The sequence below is a fragment of the Rissa tridactyla genome, chromosome 4, assembly GCF_028500815.1.
Source record: "Rissa tridactyla isolate bRisTri1 chromosome 4, bRisTri1.patW.cur.20221130, whole genome shotgun sequence".
Taxonomy (NCBI): Eukaryota; Metazoa; Chordata; class Aves; order Charadriiformes; family Laridae; genus Rissa; species Rissa tridactyla.
The window spans coordinates 47,074,656-47,092,869 of record NC_071469.1 but is presented as its reverse complement, the minus strand read 5'-3'; the positions used below and the strand labels follow the sequence as shown (position 1 = coordinate 47,092,869).

At 46.6% G+C, this 18,214-nt stretch overlaps 2 protein-coding genes across 4 annotated transcripts in view; one reads left to right on the top strand and one right to left on the bottom strand.

Moving 5' to 3' along the window:
* NR1H3 (nuclear receptor subfamily 1 group H member 3) overlaps nucleotides 1-8,864 on the bottom strand; it is a 29,393-nt gene extending 20,529 nt beyond the window's left edge. Inside the window, exons 1-3 of one of the 3 annotated variants that reach the window (XM_054198727.1) lie at nucleotides 8,712-8,847; nucleotides 8,011-8,106; nucleotides 7,653-7,820 (exon numbers count right to left, since the gene is read on the bottom strand). The gene's annotated coding sequence lies outside the window, so the exon portion shown is untranslated. Of the gene's footprint in view, nucleotides 1-7,652; nucleotides 7,821-8,010; nucleotides 8,107-8,711 lie in introns of all 3 variants that reach the window. The other 2 variants (XM_054198728.1, XM_054198726.1) reach the window with 2 other exon arrangements.
* A 105-nt stretch (nucleotides 8,865-8,969) lies between these two features.
* Nucleotides 8,970-18,197, top strand: ACP2 (acid phosphatase 2, lysosomal). The gene is made up of 11 exons (XM_054201358.1): nucleotides 8,970-9,142; nucleotides 9,235-9,330; nucleotides 9,401-9,487; nucleotides 11,685-11,837; nucleotides 12,174-12,272; nucleotides 12,438-12,527; nucleotides 14,769-14,901; nucleotides 14,977-15,065; nucleotides 15,690-15,796; nucleotides 16,028-16,203; nucleotides 16,286-18,197. Exons 1-11 carry the CDS (start codon nucleotides 9,050-9,052, stop codon nucleotides 16,420-16,422), a joined length of 1,260 nt encoding a protein of 419 aa, XP_054057333.1. The 5' UTR covers nucleotides 8,970-9,049; the 3' UTR covers nucleotides 16,423-18,197.
* The last annotated feature ends 17 nt before the right edge of the window (nucleotides 18,198-18,214 follow it).

Genomic DNA, 18,214 nt, shown 5'->3' with positions numbered 1-18,214 from the left:
ACCTTGGATCCTACATTCCTCCTTTATCACTCTCAGTCCCACAGATGTTACAGCCCTGCTTCAGGGAACACAAGTCTGACTCATGGCAGATTAAGAGATGTCATCCTAATGCCATTTCCAAACTGACACAAGAGATCAGAACTTTTATTAAAAAAAAAAGAGAGGAAAAAACCCCAAGAAGCATGAATTAATACTTAAAATAACATCTTGATAGTGGAGATGCCAGGGAAAAGGGTTAAACCTACACCTTAAGCAATAAGGGAACCAACTAGATTATGCCTAGAAAAGAGCACTGCGGGCCTTTTTTCTGCATGTGGAAAATGATAATGATAAATAATCACACAGCATGCTGTTTACCTGATTGTTTTCTTAAAAATAATTTCGTCTCCACTAAACTATGCAGTAAGGGAATAACATTTCATGACCCATGCCTATTCTAGCCAAGTGCTTTTATCAGCTGCCATCACGAAAGGGAAATCTGCTCAGCCCATCTCTTCAACATCAGTATCCCAAACTGCCGTTGACTCCTCTGAGCAGGAACACGGCCCAGTCCACTGTCGACACTGAACTACTCCTAAAACAGATAAAAGCGGTTAGAAGCAGCTGCAACATTTTATTAGAAAGACAAGATGACAAAGGACATATAAAGCTGTAGGATGTATCACAGCAAAGCAAGAAAGAGAACTTACAAGCCCTCAACTCCTAGCCCTTACAAGCCCTCAACTCCTAGCCCTTACAAGCCCTCAACTCCTAGCCCTTACAAGCCCTCAACTCCTAGCCCTTACAAGCCCTCAACTCCTAGCCCTTACAAGCCCTCAACTCCTAGCCCTTACAAGCCCTCAACTCCTAGCCCTTACAAGCCCTCAACTCCTAGCCCTTACAAGCCCTCAACTCCTAGCCCTTACAAGCCCTCAACTCCTAGCCCCTGTCCAGACCATCTTCTCTGTCAAACTGGTTGTCTTCATCCTCTAGCAGCTATGAAATAAAAGAACATGAAGAACAGAGGCAAAAGAGGAAAGAACAGAATAAAGGGGAGCACTGTTTACAGTACAACTCTTTGTTCATTTTTCTGGTTTCCTCCTTTCCTCCCACCCCAAGAGTGGTCTCATCAGCATGCTGCACATCACCATAACTGAAACAAGACTGTTTCTGGGAAACAGCCTTTTTTATAATGTATCTATATAGCACTTAGTATCCAAGCACCATCCCACCTAAAAGCATCAATCAAAACAAATACTACCGCTCACAAGCAAAACAGAAATACAGTACTGGATTGCAAAACAGGCAGGAAGCTCATTAAGATTCCCTTAAGAGCAGTAGGGGAAAAGTATCAATTCCCATTCATAGAAATATCATCCCTAGATGTATCACAGAGATCAGGAAGAAATGATGGTACTACAGAAATACCCATATAAAGAACACATCAGAGGGATATCGGAATGGAATTTTAAATTGCTTCAAAGTTAGCTTGACTGTTAGTCTACTCCCCATTCATCCATTACAAGGGATATATTTTGGCAGGTTTTGCTAACACTGCTCTTAGAAGAGCAAAAGAGAGGCACTGGTTCCCACCCTGCAGCAGACTTACATGTCCAAACCTAGATCGTCCAGAAGACTGCAGCAGACCAAGAAGAGAGATCAGAAGAGCTGCCAAGAAAAATAGTGAAGACTGGCATAGGGGTGCAGGTCAGAATAAAGGACTATTACAAGCTGTGTTGCAAAGTAAACTTGCCCTGCTTTTGACTTTACTATTCCGGATCCTGGCTAAACAGTTATAAGGTAAAGTAACAGCAAAATGAGGAGGTTCTTTTTTTTATAAATCCACTGGGTGGAAGCTAGGAGGGAAGGGTTAAAGGTCTGAAAATGAGAGAAAGAGGATCTGTGTGACAGGAAGGGAGCATGTGAGAGGGCGTGTGACAGGCTGTGTAGCAGAATGTGTGTGTAGATCTCATTCCCTCCGAGGCTCTTGGCCAAATGTGGAGCTGAACTTTCTGCAGACTTTGTCCTGCCAAGTCATGTTCCCTTCTCACACTGCCTGACATCACCACAAATACTCAGCTGGAAAACAGTCTGGAGCCGGACAGGGTCCACAGCTCACACACCGGCCAGTGAAATGTCTGCACTGATGGCACACCCACCAGATGGGAAATCAGAGCCACCAACTCTCCTCACAGGTTATGCCCAAGCGCCCAGGAGGCCTCACCCTCATCCATCCAGAAAGAGCCCTAAAAGGCACAAAGAGATTGGAGGTACTAACAGACAAATGCTCTTCTATTTCCTAAGTAATGTAGCCCAGAACAGACTGAAAGACACAAAGGCTCTAACAGAAAAAAGCAAAAGAACTTAACCATCAGATTGTCAGGGTTTGTCACAAGCAACGTGCTGCAAGGAGCCCACTCTGTTCCCAACTCCGGTGCAATCTTGCCACAAGGAGAAGGAAGCCATCACACACAACCCATGGACGAACAAGGAGCCACTGGTTCTGCACAGACAGGCCTTCTAGAAGGGTCTGCATGAAGCAAGCAAGCAAAAACTATACTGCCAGAGAGCTCATACCACCTGACTTCTCAGAAATGATTGTGAACCCAAGATCAGCACTGGAAAATGCAAGCACGTGTACGAGCGTGTGGGGGCAGGCAATGGGGCTAAGTCAACAGGTGGCCGGATTTCTTATTTTGATCCTTGTATAAGGGAGAAGGGTGGGGATGGCCCGCTGATTCTGGGACACTGCTAAAGGCACCACCCAGAGCAAGTATCAGGGAGTAGCAGTTGGATATGATACTGGAACAAGGGAGGACAAAGTCGGCAGTCTCTTCTTATTTTTGCTTCGGCCTTCACCCCCAGCCTTAAAAGTAGCATGATAGAAAATGTCCTCAAAGTACGGGTGACAGGGAGAAAATTCATGTTTTCTTCAGGCAAAGGTTTCTGCTTTCTCCTCTCCTGTTCTATTTTTAGAAAAACAAACAACAACTTGGGAGCTTTCTGCAGACCAAGGGAAAGTTTTTCTTCAGTCCCATATAGCCCAGAAAGCTAAGTCCCCTCTTCTCAGATACATCCAGATAACAGAAGCTACATTATATGATCTACACTTATCAGTATTTTACATTTTAAAACAGTCCTCACAACAGAAGTTCTCTCTTCCTTTGCTAAGGAAGGGAGTTCGACACCTTCCTTAAAGGTCTAGCAGTGCAACTTTGCCTGTCCACATATACATATGGACCTTAAATCACATCCCTAGGGCTTCCTGCCCAGAGCTGCAGATGCCTGAGAATCTGTCCCCCTCGGCAGCTGCAAACACAGAAGCTGTCTTTTGAACTTCTTCCTGGCCCTTTCACAGAAACCAGAATATTACTCCTCTCCTACAGACATCAACCAAGGGCGGAAAACAGTCAATGAGAAGACCAGAATCACAGAGTTGGTATTTGAAGGGAAGATGACAGACAGCTTCTCCCTCTACTCTCAGAGAGCGCAGCTATGTGAGCTGCCCTGCCTCGGTGGCAGTACTCACGCAAGCCAAAGCACACTGGTGAGGAGAGCTGGCCACAGGACTCTGTGTGTGCATGTCTGCATGCATGTCAAGGCAAACACCATCAGAGCAAGTCTCAAAGGCTGTTCCAGTACAACTTCATATGCCCACAAACATTTGTGCATGGGTTCCTGCTGGTAGGTGTGCAAGAAGCCACTACACATGGACTGCTGACAGCCTGACTGTGTAAAATCCTCCAGGAAAATTCACTGGCATGGCATGTGAAATCCTTTTTTTGCGCTGGCACATTTCTGCACGCATGCCGCTGACAACCAAGATACACTACAGAACTGGTGCAGAAGCTGGCTTCTTTGCCCTCATTTTATAGGGGCACTAGATGGACTATTTAAATACCAAACATTTTCCTTTAAATGGATTGTACATACATTTTTCAAGATTACAATCATTCAATTTATTTTCTAAGTTAACGACAACTTATGATAAAGCCTAAAAATCATTTAAACAAAGACACACGCACCCCCTATCCAAGCAGCACATGGTTGCTGGAGAACATTTAAAGAGTGTAATTCCCAAAACTTCAGGAAGTCACCAAGTCTGCAGCATCAAAATCCACTAAGTACCAAACAAAATCTTTCTTAAAAAGGCAGAAAGATTAGTTTCTTCAATTCACTTATTAAATTAGTTTAGTTCACTCAAAGCTGGGGAAGGCAGCATAGAACAGGGGGGAGGTGTTTCTCTCTTCCAATCTCTGAATAAAAACAAGACAAGGGAGGATGAGTTATGCTCATTCTAAGCTCTGGAAGGACACAATGACCAAAAATAAACAGTTCATTTTGCTAAGAACAGATAACACTACCCTGTTAAAATGAGTCGGTTTTAATAGCACACACTCCAGCAAGCATAATTTCTCTCATGTATTCAGTGTGTGATTTCTGTGATTACAGCCTAATCATTAAAAAATGTGCACATTTAATTTGACCTTTTTATTCAAATGCAGTTTTGTACAAGTCATGAGGAAAGAAACTATTCACCTAGTAAATACAAATGACCATTTTCTAACGTAAACATTTACTGTGATATAATAGCATAAATGGGTGTATGTAGATACACTGTATCATCCTGTTTAGCAAGAAATAGTAACAGATGAGCCTAACCAATTAGAATAAACCTTCCTTTTATATCAAATGCAAGAAAAAAGCTTAAATGAATTATTTAAATCACCAGATTTAATCATGATTTATATCAGCAAGTGGGAAGCCTTGATTTAAGCCAATTAACCTTGTTTGTTTCATAGTTGCAGTAGGACCAGTGGGCCAAGGCTGCCCCTCTCCCTGGAGGAAGAGAGGATAGAATTTCCATGCCCAGTTCATTTCTTGAAATTTCACAAGTATATTTGCCAATTTTTTTTTTTAAAAAAACCTTAAAACAAACCAGAAAGCCTTACATGCCAGGAGACACCTACTCGCTTGTCAGTCATCTGCTTTAGCAATCAGTCTGATACTCACCTAACATCTTTTATTTACATCTCAGAGAGGTTTCTGTGCGTACACAATAAAACCTGACTCTGCAGCACGGCTTTTAAATTGCTTCAATCCTCAAGTCCCACAAGACAGTTCTCCTCCTTAATCCTACAGACACTAGTTTTGGACTCTTCAAAACAAGAATTAGATTTCTCATTCTCTAACACTGTTCTCTTAATTTCTTCATCAACTTCCTGCTAAATAAACATTTATCTTTTCCCCTCCTTTAAACATACTGGAGTACTCTGCAAGTGCTCTGCTCTCCTCTGTGCAGTACCCTAATTAGCCTTTGCCCTCCCCAAATAAGACGCTTTGACTTAAACACTGTCAAGCTTTTAAGTGAAATTATACGAAAATTGAGTATATCACCTTAACATTCTCTGACACTCAATAAAGCAAGGAATTTTGCTTTACAGGAAATCTGGTTGCGAGATCTCCAGATCTAAAAGTGCAAGCTATGCTGGCTCCAGGGGTGTCTCCTCTTTAGTGAGGACACAAGAAAGGAATTTGTCTGTGCTCCAAAAATGGGGGAAAAAAAAGGTATTTTGTCCTGAGCAGGAAATCACAGAACAAAAACCACACAGGAGTGATAAAGTAACCCATCATACCACTTCTAACAGAGAAATTGTTAAGATCTGCCGAAACACAGACAGCTCATCTAATTTAACAATATTATACACATCTCAAACCTGTTTCGACTACAATACAGCTTCTAGCTGCAGCAACTCCAGCGAAAATACTAAGTCAAATGTTGTACTTGTATTAGCAGAAGTATGATCTAATGACCAAGTTCAACCTGTTTGCAGCCTAAATACGGACCTGTACCTGTCAGCAGGAAGCATTCCCCTGCATTCCCTCCCAACAGGACAGTTTCCACAGCCAAGAGAATGTGATTCTGCCTTCCTAAATTATTAGGCTGTGAAGAAAACAAGGTAATATATCCTTCTGCAGACCAGCAGAACATTTTCCCCTAGTGAAACAAGTATCTTTGTATAGAATCATAGAATGGTTTGGGTTGGAATAGACCTTAAAGATCATCTAGTTCCGACCCCCAGCCATGGGCAGGGACACCTATGACAGGTTTCACCTCAGTTCTGAAACACTGATTTTTCTCCAAGATCGTCAGATCTGTGAATCTTATTACTTGGGGGTGGGAGGGAAGGGAGGGAGAGTGACATACAATCCGATAAGCTTTCCTATTCAATATGCAAAGACCCACACATCTGCAACAATGAGACTTTCACAGCAGCTGCTTCCAGAGCAGAAAGCAGGATCACCCTTCAATGCATTTAAGACAAAGCACATTATATTCTATAGTCTTCCCTTGGGCAAACAGCAACACAACTTCTGAAAAACATCAACAGCTACAGACCTTAAATACAAAACTTAAAATTTTGAAAACTGTCGACCTTCATAGCCATACAATCACAGACCAGATACGATTACAAGACACATGACTTTTGAGACCCAAGACAATCACCACTGGATCAAACGCTTAACAACAGCAAAAAATTCATCCTTCTGTTTACCACAGAACAACTGTGCTGAGTTGTGAGGACTAATCCTAGAGAAAGTACGTTTCTTGGCGGGGGGTGGAAAAAGTCATAGCCATCAAATGCACTTTAACACACTGGGAACATGACTCTTCCTGCAGGTGCAAGATCAGGAGAAGGTAGCAAACTCATGCTCTGCACTTGCACGGCTGCATGCCTGTTCTTCTGCACACCCTCTGTCCGCCTCCTCGCTGCACAGCCAGCTGGTAAAGGAAAAAGGCTGACACGGCACAGAGAGCTGCAGCAGCAGTAACTGGAAACAACGGACAAGGGTTACCCAAGGCACACAGCCAGGACATACTAATTCTGCGATAAAGTTTCCCGTTTCTTCTTTTTTTAGATTAAGCAATTTATATATATAGTCTCTGCTATGGTACTTCTCCTTGCATCCCTTCACAATACAAGTAGCTGCAGGTTTCCTCCAGCAGCTACAGATCTCCCGAGCAGCTCCGCAACAACCCATGTTCTGTCCTACCTGAGCGGTTTATTCCCCTCACCTTTGATTTGGTGTGTGGGGGGTGTGTGTAAGGGGGAGGAGATTGTTAATTATTTTCACCCCTGCTTTTCTCCTGCAAAAGCTGGCCTTCCTGGATGAAGGAGGATGCATGGGTGCATGCACATACGAGAAAGAAACATCACTGAACTCAGTGCTAGATTTCAAAAAAGGGGTTACACCAGGAAGCCATGCAGTCAGTCTGCCCTCGCAAGTCTTGCGGCAGCAGTAATCTTCTGTCAAACATGCCGCAGATGCGATAGCAGAGAAGCACGGAACAGCCAAACCCCATCTGGTCCTGGCACAATGTGTACCGCGTCCAATGCCCTCTTTTCACAGCCCAAAGGAAAGAAGGGCTGAGCTCAGCAACACTTGGCTGAAATTTTCAAGCTGCATTTGCTTCCCTAACTGAAAGCTAAGACATTTTTTTCTGTTTCTACCTCAACAGGGGGGGTTACATCTCAAGACTCAGTTACTCCACAAACCAAGCCCGCCACTCACTAAACGAGGTGAAAAAAACAGCTTTTCCTTTTTCTTCTGTCTGTCCTCAAATATAGCCTTTTCCCTGACACCTGTGGAAGAGCAGATACTCCACGTACCTTGAAACAAGCAGCAGAGCTGAAAGGACTCTTCCCTACAGACAAACATAACCTGCAGTCATAGCCAGAAACTGGCTGACACGCAGCGATCCAAACGGTTAGTCAGAAACATGACTCAGTGTTGGAGACTCCCTCAAAAAAGCCTTGCAGTGAAGGGCCCAGCTGTGCCTTTAGGAAAGAGAAAAAGGGTAGGAAGAAATTTCAGGAGACAAAGTATTTCTCTTTCACCAACGGTCCAAGGTTTGCTTCCGGCCCATAAGGAAAGACCTGTTGTGACACATCTGCGGACAATCTGCTGCACAATGAGTGGCAGCAAGAGGGCACAATTAAGAGTCATCACCGATGTAAGCAAAGTTACCTTTTAACAACACCGTGCAGACAAGTTTGTGACCTAGAAAGCTCAGGATCTGGGCTGACAGGATACAACAGGTGAATGAGATACAGAAATGCAGAGCTGAGGAGACAAGGGAAGAGGAAAGCTGACGAGTTACCACAAAGCAAGTAAACATCTCCGTGCTGCACCTGGCAGCATCTCGGAGACAGCAAACCTAGGCTCTTTGGCTGCAGGGCAACAGTCACGAGTGACCGATCTCCCCTCCCAAAACGCCTGCTCCAACTCCCTACGTCCTTCCACCTGCTGTTGCCGCCCGTTCTCCGACCTCGTTAGTGGGGGGGACCCCCTCCAGCGCCACGGCTGCGCAGCCCGAGGCGGCACAGGCCCCGCCACCCGCAACACAAACAATGCGGGACCGCCGGATCTCAGCCCGAGGAACCAAACCCACTCCCGCCCACGGCGCAGGGGAGCGGGCCCGGCGGAGCCGCCGACCCACTTCCAGCCCGGCCCTCACCCCCACCAGGCCCTGGGCGGCTCGGCGGGACGCTCCACCACCTCCTCTCTTCCTTCCAGCACTTTCCACGCCGGCACCGGGCCTCAGGAAGCGCTGTCAAGGCTCGGGCCGGCGCAGGCCGCGAGGCCGAAGAGCGCGTCCTTGTCCCCCGCCGTGAGCGCACGAGCCTTCACCCCCCTCCGCCCCAGCCAGGACCGAGGAGAAAAGTTACCGGCGCAGCTCCTCCGCGATGTCCGGCCGCCCCCCGTGGCGCAGGTGCCCGAGCCGCCGGCGGGAGGGGGCGGCCCGACCCGGCCTCTAGTCCCGGCGGAGCTGAGGTGATGTCACGCGCAGCGCGGCACCGGGTCACGTGCAGGCACCGCCCGCCCCGGGCTCGCGGGGGGGCGGGGACGAGGGGGCCCCGCCCCTCGTCCCCGCCCCCCCGCGAGCCCGGGGCGGGCGGCGACCGCCCGGGCCTTCCGCTGTGCTCAGGGAAACTGTGTCCGTGCGAGCCCGCGGCCGCCGGCGGGTCGGTTCCGCGTTGCGGAGGTGTGTGTGGGGGGAAGCGCCATGGCGGCCGGTGCGGCCGCTGTCCTGCTCCTCCTGGCCCTCTGCCTGCAGCCGCCGCCCGCCCGGCCCCGCAGCCTCCGCTTCGTAACGCTGGTGAGGGGCCGGGGGAGGGGGAAAGGGCGGAGGGCCGGGAGCGGGGATGGCTCGGGGGTGTCCGGGCCGGGGTAACGCGGTGCCGCCCGCAGGTGTACCGGCACGGAGACCGCTCGCCCATCAAGGCCTACCCGCGGGACCCCTACCAGGAGGCCGCTTGGCCGCAGGGCTTCGGGCAGCTCACGCAGGTGAGTGCGGGGCCGCGGGGGGGGCCACGACCGGGGCCACGGCCGGGGGTAACGCCCGGTGCCGTTGCAGGTGGGGATGCGGCAGCAGTGGGAGCTGGGCCAGGCCCTGCGGCGGCGTTACAGCGGCTTCCTCAGCGACGCGTACCGGCGGCAGGAGGTCAGTGACGGGGCTCGGGGCGGGGGGGGGAGGGGGTGGGAGAGCAGGGAAGCGCCGGGCCTCGTCTCAACGTATTTTTGTTTCCCAGCCCGTTTGCGCCGCAGGACGCCGATCTGGAGAAGGGGGGAACCGGGGACAGGCCTTGTCCCGAGCCCGGCGGCGGGGGCAGGGTCGGGCGGCAGCAGCCCCCGGCTCTGAAGTCAGGGGGACAGAATAGGAATGCTGTGTGCTAGCTGGTACTTGCTTCTAACTGGAAATTGTGAGACACTGTTTGTTTTATTTTCACGCCAGCTGACAAGAATGCAGCCCGTGCTTGCCCTCCCCTCCCCAGGGCGCCTCAGGTATAGTCTTGTGGGAGTCTGTACACATAAGCAGCAGTTACTGCCCAAAAGTGACCCTCTCCTTTGTTTCCACCTCTAAAGCATCAAGAGCTTCATTTCGCCCAAAGCTATTAATTTTCCTCTCTCTCTTTCCAGAATGTTGCCACACCTTATATTAGTTCTTGAGAAACCGGTAGGTTTCTTCTATAAAAAGTTACAGCCCTTGTGGAACCACGTGCTAAGCACAGAGGAAAATTCGAAAGATTAAAAAAAGTAAGGAAATAGAAAATCCCCCCCACATACCCCTGCTGGCTGATCAAAGGGGTGTGAGTCAACTGGAACGTGAGCAAGCGTCACCATGAGAGAGGCATGCCGTGGCATGGTTCGGATGGACAGCAGGCAGTCGAGACCCCCTTGTGCTACCGCTGGCTCTGCATCAGTTCAGTTAGTTTATCTCAGCTCACTTCGGGTGATTGACCAGATGGGGCAGAGAATCCTCATACAATTTTTTGTCTTTGTTTTCCCCCTTTTTTGGCTCCCCAGTAAATACACAGCTTGTTCAGATGACATCCCTTCTTTGACATTTGCTTCATCAACAAAACTTCCAGCATCAGCTTAAACACAGATCCTTTAACCTTCCTCAGTAGTTCTTTTCCAAGCATACTTCACTCTTATAAAGCTTTTGCCAGATGAAACTGTTTTCCTTCCCTTGCTTGAGAAGGGAAAACAAACTAAGGCATATGCAAACAAAAGCCGTTCTGCTAACCAAGCCCAAACCCCTGCTCGAGTTGAGCAACCTTCCTCTTAGAAGAAGTGTTGCCTCTGGGTGACATATGACCGTTTGTCACCTGACTCAGCGACAAGCTGGAGCCCTGGCAAAAGGTGCTGAAGAAAGCATGTATGCTCAGGGCTTAATTGTTTTTTATGACACTTCTAGAATTAGATCCTTATCTTTTGAGACATTTCCTTTCTGTTTATTCAGAGGTTACCGAGGATGAAAGCAATCCTGTCTAATGAGTACAGGGTCAGTTGTTTTCAAGCCACAGTTAAGAGGTAAAAGTGGGTAGAAATTGTCAGAGAAAAGACAGCTCTTTTTTTTCCCCCTCATGACTGTTAAGTTTTGAGATACACTTCACATGGGAGCTGCTATACAGAGTGAGCATATGTATTTTTCCTTATGTTTCTCTCTCCTCATGTAACATTTAAAAAAAGAAATCTCAATCTTGACATTGTATTTCACTTTTCTGGCTTTTTATTCTTGTTTCAGATTCAGCATGCTGTTTTCTAGGACATTCTTTCATGATTTCTTCTGTGTTCCTCTTGCTTTATCACTGCATTCTCTTCAGTCTCCCCCTAAGTGTTTTCAGTACACAGATACCAGAATATCAAAGTTTTGCCATTTTGACGCTCTGAACTTTTCTATATTTTTCTTATTTCTCTTCTTTCTGGCTCAGATCGCTCTCTCTGAGCTCTGGAATGGTAAGTCTTGGCCCATTAATCCCAAGAGCCTGCAATGATCTGTAAATGTAGTGCATTTCCTATCTGCGCCCATTATTATCTGTATCTCTGTCTTGCCGTTTTCTGACTCTTCCTGATCTACTGACTCCTTTCTACCTGTAATCTCTGTACAGTGCATCTGGCTATCCCACTGGTCCCGAACAGACTGCTCCAGTATTACACACCACATTGTCTTTGTGTCCATCTTTATAGTTTTGCCCAGATTGACATCAGCAGGCTCGGTCACTTCAACTCCTGTTATCCTGTTGTCCCTGAGCAGCTGCAGGGCACTTGGCAAACGTTCCTCAGCAAGTGCATCGTCCTCCGTCTGAGCACCACTGTGTTACTAATGGTAATGTAGTCTGTCCCTGTCCTGGCAGATCTTCATCCGCAGCACGGACTGTGATCGGACGCTGATGAGTGCAGAGGCCAATCTTGCAGGCCTGTATCCCCCAGAGGGACAACAGGTGTTCAACCCTAACATCTCCTGGCAGCCCATCCCTGTGCACACAGTGCCTGTGTCCGAGGAAAAGGTAAGTTAGTCTCAAGTGCTGTGTCATGCTGACTTCTCCGAAAGTCTTTGCTTCAGTCTCAGTTCAGATTGTCTTGAACTTCTCCTGGGACCTGCTTAGCAAAGGTTCTTCTGTTCTCAGAACAAGAGGAGAATTCAGGGGCTGTGTTCACTCAACATGTTATCTGCAACACCTCAGCAGACCACACACCATCTGGAGTATGTTAGAAAGTAGTACTTGAGGCTGTTTATAGCTGCATCCCGCTAGTCAGGGTTTTATTACAGTTGCACGTGTCGACTGCAAATTTTGTACTTCGGTGTTCTCGGTGACGTAGGTGCCCTTCTTGTCTCTGCCCAGCTACTGAAGTTTCCTTTGCCCCTCTGTCCACGGTATGAACAGCTACAGAATGAAACACGGCACTCAGCAGAATATGTAAATAAGACCAAAGAGAATTGGGTAAGTGATTGTTTGCATGAGATAAGGTGGTCTTAAGCTCATAGTTAAAGTATTATCAATCACCTCTCTATATATACTCAGAGCTTTAAGAAAGGGGTAGAAATACCTATGCATGTAATACGAGATTAGAAAACTGAAGGGCTTTCTCTTTTCTCATACCTACAGCAATTCCTGCAGATGGTGGCAAATAAGACTGGCATCTGGGATGTCTCTCTCGAGTCTGTTTGGAGTGTGTATGACACACTGTTCTGTGAAGTAAGTTTGGCTATCATCTTACAGCCACGGGAATTTGGTCTTTAGGGCTCACTGGATTTGACAGAAAATTATTTTGCAAAATCCCATAAAACAATTTTTCACCATTCCCACCCTACAGTCAGAAGTAGTGTTCCAATTTCAGAATAACTGTTCCTACTCACTAGAGGCATGTGCCAGGAATTACCTGCTTTTGCACCCTATAACTTCCCACTTTGTAGCTTAGATATGTATCGTGTCAGAGCCAGAAGTCGTCCCACCTCCATAATAAGTATCTCTTTTGATGACTGCAATCTGAAATCTTTAGATCTCTGTGGACAAGTCTGAGTTAAGTAAAGTAGAAATGACATCTCTGGAAACTGAAGAGTATTAACTTTATGATTTAATTTGTGAGCTTAAATTAGGACTATTCCTGGTTCTACCTCTCTCTATTACTTTAGATCAATCACTTTTCTTTCTGTGCTTCTGTTAATGCCACGTCTAAAAGAAAATAATGCTCTTCTAGGTTAAGTGGGGTTCATCCACATCTGGTTTTTGACCTTTTCTAAGGTTTGCCAGAGAAAGACTCTACAGACAGATGTTACCCTTTTACTGTCTGGGGTGGGCACCAAGCTCTATATTCACATGGAGTTTTGTTGAAAGCACATCTCATGAAGGCCTAAATGAAATGAGAAATTGGGTTAGCTGTGCTGTGACAATGCTAAAGTAAAGGTCACGTATCCAGGCGACGTACAGTCATTGCACACCAGTTTATTTGTGTATAACTGTACACCTTGATGAAGTAAATTACAGAAATCTTTCATGTCAAACTAGCCAGTTGTGGAAGAAGCAGTAAACCCAAACATTCTGACACTCTGTCATGCTGGCAGGGGTATACAGTAGTATGTGCTCTTTTGGGGATGTACAAGATAAATCTGCACGGAATTGCACGTTGCTATATAAAATACCAGCTTGAGTTGCTGCAAGTTGAGAATATTCCAGTCCAGAGCTGCATTGCCCTATGTAAATTTGCCCTTTGCATCACAAACTCAGTCTTCTGTCTTGTAATGATCACAGTGAAGCAACTTCTGTCGGTAACAAAAAAATCCTTTGGTCAAAGAGATGAAGGATTTCAAATCCTCTTCTTTTTCTAGACTCACTTAAAGAGCTTGCAGATTGGGCCCAGGCGGCCAGCTGACAATCACTATAATCCCCGAGAACTTGAAGAATAGCTCAGTGTCCCAAAATGAAACCAGAACGTTTTGAGGGAGTTTTACCCTCAAAACTGTGCCCTCAGACTGATCAGTCTCTTCAGCTGCTTTCGGCTTCCTCCTTTTTTCTCACACTTACTAACAGTGCTGTGAAGAGAGGATTGTTTTTCTCACCTGAGCCAGTAGATTCATTCTACCATCTGGCTGGAGAAAATAAAAAAGTCCAAGAAATGGCTGAAATTACCAGCTATTCTCTTTGTAAATCATTGAAAAAACTAACTAAATATCTAAGTTGCTGATGGGAATTTCTCCAAACCACTCAGACAGAATGGGCGCTTAAGGATATTCAACCTCATCTTCTGTCAGTTTAATGGGATGTGGCAGAGCAAATTGCTCCGAGTAATGCCAGGGAACCACAACTGCTGTTTTTCTGCCAGTATAACTAATCCTTTCTTGTAATGGGTTGGCTGCAAAGCAAATTCTTCTCTTGGTTCACAGTTGTGTGTATTCTGGGTTTGAGTACTGGGCTTCGTCAGTGGTGCATCCCAGTATTACATCTGCAGCATGCTTGCTAACTTTCTCCAGTATTATTCAGTGTCCCTCAGAGCCTCCAGGGAAATTCTGCTGTGGGTACACCAGAAACCTTGAGTTTGTGCTTTTTCACGTTTTGGGTTTTGTGGGTTTTTTTGTGGTTTTTTTTGACTGCATGCTATCTACAGGGCAGAATCAGCCCCACATAAAGTAAATGCCCTAAGATTATTGTATCAGCATTAACCCTGCACTCCAGTTGTGCTTTCACAGAAATGTAGCTCCTAGATTTTAACCTTTATGCTTCTCTTCATTAGTTTCTGAAACAACATTAAAACCCACATAATGTTGTTTGTATGCAGCACAGCAGTGTGAGGACAGAAGCGCAAATAGAAAAGGGGCATATTTAAAATAATAGAGGAAATCAGTAGCAGTATGGGACGGGCCCCACACACCTTGGCTCCCATTCTCTGATCAATCTGCAGTCCGTGCTACCTGCGAATGAGTATTCTGTTTCTCTTTCTAGCAAGCACACAAAATGAATTTGCCTGTATGGGTGACACCAGATGTCATGACTCAGTTGAAGCAACTAAAAGATTTTGGTTTTGAATTTCTGTTTGGGATCTACAATCGGGTAGAAAAAGCTCGTCTGCAAGGCGGTAAGTGCACCGGGAAGGGAGCTTTGTGCAGCTCTTTCTAGTTTTTGCCTCTTACCAGCTGTTCCTTTTGATCAGGGGTCCTGCTGGATCACATAAGGAAAAACCTAACCAAAGCAGCAAATGTTTCTGCCCGCCAGAACCTGAAACTACTTGCCTATTCAGCGGTAAGTCAGAGCTTGGGGGCTAGCTTTTATCCATCTCCTCCTCCTCAAAGGGGACTGGGGCGTGGTGATAGTTTTAACCCGTTCTGGCTTCTCTACAGCCCACACAGTGACCAGGATGTGCATCTTTGCCACTGCCTGGGTGGGATGTGCAAGATCTAGCATCATTCCTCTGGGGCCCCTAAGGAAAATTCCCAACTTGTGCTTTGTTCCTGTTAGCTCAGGCTTGCGGATGAGACTGGCAAACTTTGGGGAGCCACTGCTGTATTTATTTAGTAGATGGGTTGATGCTACTCAGATGTGCTGTTTCAGCAGTGTAGATAGAGACCCGTCCCCCCTTTCCAGCAGCCTACTGACTGGAAAGTCAAGCATCTCTCCCAAATTGCTCCCTAGAGATTCATTCTTAAAAGAACAATGCAGGATATATATGGCTGCGTTTCACTTCCTCCCCTTCTCTGGCACCGTCACAGATCACCGTTCTAGCAGTGCAGTTCCTCTCCCTTCTTCCAAACAGAAGTTACAAAGGTGACATCCCCTCAGCACTGCCTTGTCCATTACTGGTATGGTCTGAGCTGCCCTGCCACATCCATAAGGGTGACTGATTTGGTTTTTTTCCCTCTTTCTCAGCATGACACCACACTTGTGGCACTGCAGATGGCTCTAGATGTCTACAACAAGATTCAAGCACCATACGCCTCATGTCATTTATTTGAGCTGTACCAAGAGGAAGATGGGTGAGGGCTGCAGTAAAGATGTCTGCTGTGATTTCACCTCAAGGGTTAGATACCTAGGCTAGGCTTCACCCTAGGAGGATGCCATCTTGCTCCTGGTGGCAGACTCGTAGGAGGAAAACTACCACCAGCATAAAGGAAAGGCTGTGCACACCGAGTGTTTGGGAAGGGATGACTTTAGCTGGAGAAAAATAACTCAAACCATCATCTAACTGTATTTTGTTTTGTTTTCAGTAACTTCTCTGTGGAGATGTTCTTCCGGAACGAGAGTGGAAAGGAACCCTTCCCACTGACAATCCCTGGCTGTCAGCATAGATGCCCACTGCAAAGATTCTTGGAACTCACAGATCCTGTTGTACCCCAGGACTGGGAGCAAGAATGCCAGGTAGCAAGCAGAGTGCATGACACAGGTGAGCCCCTGATGGACCAGAGCATGGCAGAAGGGTAAAGCTTGGACAGTACCATGTTGACCACTTCTTTTCTCCCTTGCAGAACTGTTTGTGGGTCTGGCTGTGTGTGGATCCATTCTTCTTCTCCTTATAATCCTCCTTTTGACTGTACTCTTTCGCATACAGTCTCAGCCCCCTGGCTACCGGCATGTTTCCAATGAGGGAGAAGAGCAGGCCTGACAGTTGCTTCAACTCCTTCCCCAGCAGTAGGAGGGAGCAGTGTTGCCCCTAAGGATGATTGGGCACCTTCGGTTACTGAGCATTCTTCTGCTTTGGCCATGCCTTCCCAGAATGAAGCTGGACGTGATTTTTGGATGCTTTCTAAAGGTGACATCCCAGGGAGAGAGGACTGAGCTACTCTAATGGAAATGACACCTTAATTCTGAAGCCCGTATACTGTGTGGTGCCCCCAGTCCTCATACACATTACCTAGTCTGGGATTCCCAACGTGGCCAGTTGGAGCTGGTCAAGAGTTTTCCTCCTTTCAGTGATTGTGAACGTTACCAGTCACCATGACTGTGGCAGAGGGGCTTGGACCTCCAGCAGCTGTGACATCCGGTGCAGTCAGGAGTTGCATCTCTCTTCAGGGTCAGCCTGCTTTGAGTGCTTTTCTCTCAAGCCATTGGGCTGCTGATGGTGGGAAGGCTGGGCTTGGAGCAGAAGGCGCAGTTCACCAACAATGCACCGAGACTCATCTATTGTCCACGCAGGGGGAACTGCTGCAGATGATGGCAGACAGTGAAAAGTGTTTCTTGAGGTTGCTGCTGGCAACTGGTCTTTTCTTCCCTCCTCACATTGTGGTTCAAGGGAGAACTGGCCTGGAATTAGGACAAGATTGAAAACCTGGCAGTAGTTTCTAGGATTCAGCTCAGAGTAGGTTACCTATTATCCAAAGAAGCTCTAAATGCTTCATCAGAGAGATGAATTCCTGTGACCATAGCAAGCCTGCACCCAATTTCTCATGCAATGTTGGCTCTAGAAAGGAGAGTCCCCATAGATAAGAAACTTGGGCTGAATCTAAAGATTCAGCCTTTGAATTTGACTTCCCCACCTCTGAACTTCAAGTACCTATTACAGGCAGTATAGTGTACTGCAGGTAGTCCAAATCTCAGCTATAAGCCCATTCTGCTTTACTAGTAGAATGTTTTTATGCTGTAATTAAAGAGATGTAGCAGAATTGTTTACCTAAGACTAGATTAAATGCCAAGTTCCGTAGTTTTTCTTCCTATCTGTCTTCCCTAATGGATGGACAACAAACAAACCCCATTAAGGAACAGAGTTTGCAGGTGACTGTGGATCCCTTTATTTGCCATGTTTCGGCATTTTGTCCAACGTGTGATTCTTTTTCCAGGCTGTCCTCTCTGCGCACTGCAGCTGCTGCAGGGAACTTCATGCCAAGTGCTCACCACCTGCCTCGTAACTTTTGGCAGAAAATGAGAGACTGCGGCAGGCACCAGAAGCACAGGCTCTTCACATGGTGATGCTGCACATTCACTTCTTGCTTTTACTTCCCTTTCTGCTGCAGTTCTCTTCCCCTCTTGGCGGCAGAAGCCAGTTCTTACGTTACAGACGTTTCCTTTTCTTCCCCTATGGAGTACCATGGGGACTTTTCCCTACACCATAATCGGCATCTGCCAGCATGGGAACTCTAAATCAGCAGAAGCAGCTTGCTGTTCTCAGCATCTTCCTCACCTTTTTGTCCTCTGAAGATATCATGTAGGTCTCCTGCACAGTGAGACAGTCATAAAGGAAAGGCTACTGCCTGTGAGAACAGGCACAAGAAAGACATAGAAAGTGCATTTAGGACGACCAGACCTATTATTTTTAAAGGCAGCAAATTTTGCACACGCAGAGCAAAGGTTTCTATGATGATTTAGACATTTTGACTGTGAATGACTTTCTGTAATTGCTCCAATACATTTCCTTTTCGTTATTAAAATCAAATTCGCACTGAACTCAACTCCTCTTTTTC